General features: G+C 39.6%; 2 protein-coding genes and 1 non-coding gene across 3 annotated transcripts; 1 reads left to right on the top strand and 2 right to left on the bottom strand.

Moving 5' to 3' along the window:
- Positions 1-200: 200 nt before the first annotated feature.
- LOC145049859 (uncharacterized) lies at positions 201-2,580 on the bottom strand. The gene is made up of 3 exons (XM_078998207.1): positions 2,247-2,580; positions 1,587-1,891; positions 201-686 (listed from the first exon to the last, which is right to left on the bottom strand). Exons 1-3 carry the CDS (start codon positions 2,578-2,580, stop codon positions 201-203), a joined length of 1,125 nt encoding a protein of 374 aa, XP_078854333.1.
- Positions 2,581-2,598: 18 nt separating this feature from the next.
- On the bottom strand, positions 2,599-3,611 carry LOC145049860 (uncharacterized). Its single transcript, XM_078998208.1, has 2 exons — positions 3,031-3,611; positions 2,599-2,800 (listed from the first exon to the last, which is right to left on the bottom strand). The coding sequence occupies exons 1-2, from the start codon at positions 3,609-3,611 to the stop codon at positions 2,599-2,601; spliced, it is 783 nt and encodes a 260-aa protein (XP_078854334.1).
- Positions 3,612-4,706: 1,095 nt separating this feature from the next.
- Positions 4,707-4,813, top strand: LOC145056151 (small nucleolar RNA R71). The gene has a single exon (XR_013685685.1). It is a non-coding gene; the product is annotated as a small nucleolar RNA R71 (small nucleolar RNA).
- Positions 4,814-5,016: the final 203 nt, after the last annotated feature.

Below are 5,016 nucleotides of genomic sequence, written 5' to 3' on the forward strand. Positions count from 1 at the left end.
CTTGAATTGTATAGGAAAACTTTTTGTCCTTCCTCAAACTCTTTATTACCCTTTAACCTTGCATCATGCCATCTTTTGGTCTTGTCTTTATAAATCAATAAGTTAGTGTAAGACTCATTCCTCAATTCTTCCAAAGAATTCATTTGCAAAAGTCGATTTGCACGCAACTCATTTGGCTCAAAATTGCATGTTTTCAAAGCTCAATAGGCTTTGTGTTCAAGCTCCACGAGTATATGACAACTTTTACCATACACTAGCCTATAGGGTGTGGTTCCAATGGGTGTCTTGAATGCGATCCTAAATGCCCAAAGTGCCTCATCCAATTTGTCCGCCCAATCTTTTCTATTACTCTCCACCGATTTCTCCAATATTCTTTTAAGTGCCCTATTTGTAATTTCGGTTTTCCCATTTGTTTTTGGATGGTAAGGTGTTGAAAATCTATGGCATACCCCATATTTTTGCAACACTTTTTCTAGTTGATCATTAGCGAAGTGGGTTCCCCTATCACTAATTAACACCTTAGGCACTCCAAATCTAGAAAATAATTTCTTTAAGAATTTTACCACAACCCTTGCATCATTGGTTGGTAATGTTTGCGCTTCCGCCCACTTTACCACATAATCCACCGCCAATAGTTTGTATTTATTTCCATTGGATAAAGGAAATGGTCCCATGAAATCCACACCCTACACATCAAAGATTTCACAAACTTGAATATTCCTTTGGGGCATTTCATTCCTTGCCGATATATTACCCGTTCTTTGGCAAGCATCACATTCCATTACATAAGTAGCAGCATCCGAGAAGATAGTAGGCTAATAGAAACCCACATCAAACTCTTTTTTAGCAGTGTATTGTACCCCATGATGTCCTCCTTCCGGTCCATTGTGGCAATGCTCTAATATGTCTCAAATTTCCTTGCCAAAAACGCATCTTCTTATGATTCCATCTGCACAGCTCCTAACAAGATACGACTTATCCCAGAAATAATATTTAATTTCTGAAAGGAGCTTATTCTTTTGTTGATGAGTGAGGCCTTTTAGAAGGTATTCTCCAACCAAGTAATTTGCAATATCCGCATATCATGGTTCTTCCCCCATGATCACCATTAAATACTATTCCGGGAAGCTATCTTCAATACCCATGTTGTCTATCTCTTCCCTTTATGGATTTTCTAGTCTAGAAAGATGGTCAGCAACTACATTCTCCATCCCTTTCTTATTCTTGATCTCGAAGTCAAATTCTTGTAGTAAAAGCACCCATCAGATCAATCTTGTCTTCGCATCCTGCTTGGCAAACAAATACTTCATAGCAGAGTGGTCAATGAAAACAGTGGTTTTAGATCAAATAAGATAAGGGTGGAATTTGTCAAAGGCATACACTACGGCTAATAATTCTTTTTCGTTTGTGGTGTAGTTTTCTTGGGCCAGATTTGAAGTCTTGCTTGCATAATAAATGGGTCGAAAGTGCTTGTCAAACCTTTTGCTAAGCACGACTCCTAAGGCAAAATCGCTTACATCACACATGATTTCAAAGGGCAGGTTCCAATTCAAGGCAATAATGATCGGGGCATTATTTAATTTTACTTTCAAAATCTCAAAAGCAGCTAGATACTCTTTAGAAAAATGAAAAGGTGCATCTTTTAAAAGGAATTGAGTTAGAGGTCTATTTATTTTAGAAAAATCTTTTATAAAACGGTGGTAAAAACCCATGTTCCCTAAAAAACTCCTAACGCCCTTCACATTAGTCGGTGGGGGTAATTTAGCAATAGTTTCAATTTTTGCCTGATCCACCTCAATCCCCGCCTTGGATAGTTGATGACCTAAGACTATGCCCTCTTTCACCATAAATGACATTTTTCCTAATTTAGAACTAAATCGTCTTTTCACACCTAACAAGCATCAAGTCAAGGTTAGTAAGACAATTATGAAAAGAATAGCCAAAAAAAGAAAAATCATCCATAAATACTTCCATAAACTTTTCCACCATGTCGTGGAATATCGCCATCAAGCATCTTTGAAAAGTCGTGGGTGCATTGCATAACCCAAAAGGCATGCGTCGATAGGCAAAAGTCCGACTTGGGCAAGTGAAAGTCGTCTTTTCTTGGTCAATTAGGTCATTGGGTATTTGGAAGTAACCGGAAAATCTCTCTAAGAAACAGTAATAGCTATGACCAGATAATCGTTCAAGAATTTAATCAATAAAAGGGAGGGGAAAGTGGTCCATCAGGATAATGATCCATCAACCTGCTGGTTCTTTTTCTAAAGTAGCAACAGGAGAATTCATCCTGGAAGTGGGAGAACTGCTGAAACGAGTGGAATCGTTTAGCTTTCGGTAATCAATGCACACTCGCCAACTGGTTACTGTTGGAGTTGGTATGAGCTCGTTCTTCTCGTTTGTCACTACTGTCATCCCTCCTTTCTTAGGCACCACTTGAACGGGACTAACCCATGGACTATCGGAAATGGTATATATGATCCCTGCATCTAAAAGCTTCACCACCTCCTTCTTGACTACTTCTTGCATGTTCGGGTTCAACCGCCTTTGATGTTGCATTACCAGCTTTGCTCTTTCTTCCATGTTGATTTTGTGACAGCACTAAGAAGGGCAAATCCCTTTATTATTAGTGATTTTCAATGCAATGGCATTCTTTCTCTTCTTTAAAACTCGGACTAACTCTTCTTTTTCAGATTTGGTGAAGCCAGAAGTTATAATTACAGGTTTTTGTTCACCTTCTTCAAGAAATGCATACTCCAAATGATCAGGTAGAGCTTTCAGCTCTGATTTAGTGTTTTGTACACTGAACACGTCGAGTCCATACCAAAATTTCCGTCTGATCGCAATTTCTCTTATGGACTCGTCGAGTCAGTGACTGCGACTCGGCGAGTCGGGCTTTCAACACTTCTGATTAATTCATTACATTTAGCTTCTTCGAGCAGTCTCTCTATCTCCATCAGGTCTCTTTCATCATCAAAATCATCGTCAAAGGCAGTGGTATAATTTCTTGGCTTTTCTTCTTTCCATTCTTACATTAATTCTTCCGACATATCAACCGAAAATGTCGTGTCATCACTATACCTTGCATGCTTCATGGCTTGATTAACTCCAAATGAAACTGATTCGTCTCCCACCCGAAGGGTAAGTTTAGAATCTCGCATGTCTACTATAGCACTTGCGGTATTTAGGAAAGGTCTTCCAAGAATGATTGGGACTTGAGGAACTGCTTCCATGTCTAGTACTATCAAGTTCGTGGGGAACACAAATTTATCAACTTTCGCCAATAGGTCCTCGCATATCCCCCTTGAAAATGTCACCATTTTATTCACTAAGTGAATTGCCATTCGAATTGGCCTTGGCTCCAGAAAGTCCAATTTCTTAAAGAATGAGTATGGCATAAGGTTAACACTTTCCCCCGAATCAGGCAATGCATGGATAGTTGATAAATTTCCAAATTGGCAAGGCAAGGTCAAACTACCCGGGTCACCCATCTTCTTAGGTAAATTTTTCAACATGGCGGCTGAACAATTTTCATTGAGAACCACCTTCTTCACCTCTTCCATCTTCTTTCTATTTGTAAGAAGCTCCTTTAAGAATTTAGCATACTTAGGCATTTATGCAACCGTCTCGATGAAGGGCATATTAATTTGAAGGGCTTTTATGTGTTCCAGGAACTTTTGATAATCAATATCGTGCTTATCTTGTCTAGCTCATCCTGGAAATGGAAAAGGAGGTTGATATGGTTTAATAGGAGGCTTATTTTTCAGTTCAGGTGTAGGAATCGTCGATTCCATGTTTGCGACTCGGCGAGTCGGATCGGGTTCTAGCGATTTTTGGTTTTCTGCCTCTTCCTCTTAAACCAATTTAGGATCTCCTTTCTGGATAAGGATAGAGGAGAAATTATCTTCCCACTCCTAGTTGTTACAATGTTTATATGTATGCCTTTCGGATTATTTTCGGTATTACTAGGAAGTCTACCCGATTGTCTCTTTTACTTGTTGTGCAAGTTGGCGAAGTTGTTTTTCAATGTTGAGAGTAGAGGCTTGCTGATTCCTAAGTAGAGCTTGTTGATCATTCATCATAATTTGGTGCTCTCTCAGCATGTTTTGTTGATCTTTTAATGCAACATCGGTATTGTTATGCCTTTTCTTAGATGCGGCTACGAATCTTGTAAGCATATCTTCTATGTCCGAGTTCTTTTCTTGCACCAACTACTCCTTTTGATAAAAAAACCTCTTGCTTTTTGCTTATACTTTTCCTCCTTTGCCTTCTTGTACTCATCATATGGTAGCCATTCTTTCTTGGGTTCTCACCAACCATCATCATATCTATCACCACTTGAATAACACACATGGGCTTTCTATTTCCCGTTCTCATCAAGATCACAGTCTTTAGTAAGGTGAGGCCCTCTACAGTTATCACATCCCACTCTAATGGCATCGATGGATTGGTCCATCTTAGTCATTCTTCGATCCATGTTCATCAATTTTGCCATCAATGTTGCCATGTCATCGGAAATAGAGTTCACCACCCCTCGAGTTGAGTCATTCCCTAGGTTATGATATTCTCTAGAGTGCTTAGAGAATTCTTCAGTTAGCTCCTTTATAGTTGCGAGTGCTTTCTTTGTGAGTGGTCCTTACAAGTCAAGGAGCTGCCTAGTTGTCAAATTCACTCCATCATAGAAAATGGAGACTTCTTAATAACTGTTTAGATGATTGTGAGGGCAGTTCCTGAACAATCCTTTATATCTCTCCCACGCCTCATAGAGTGGCTCGCCCGGTTGTTGCTCGAAATTTGCTATGGCTTTCTTCAACTTTGCTATTTTTGAGGGAGGGAAAAATTGATCAATAAACTCTTCATGCATCTTTACCCAAGTGGTGTTGGATCCTAGGGGAAGTGATTTCATCCAATCTTTCGTGGCTCCCTTAAATGTGACCGGTAGCATACGAAGTAGAACAGTCTCGCAAGGCACATTGGGGGTGTTGAAGTAGGAGGCTATGTCATTGACCTCCTCGAGAT

The sequence above is a fragment of the Lactuca serriola genome, chromosome 5 (genome assembly GCF_051521515.1).
Source record: "Lactuca serriola cultivar US96UC23 chromosome 5, Lser_US96UC23_V15, whole genome shotgun sequence".
NCBI classification, from domain to species: domain Eukaryota; kingdom Viridiplantae; phylum Streptophyta; class Magnoliopsida; order Asterales; family Asteraceae; genus Lactuca; species Lactuca serriola.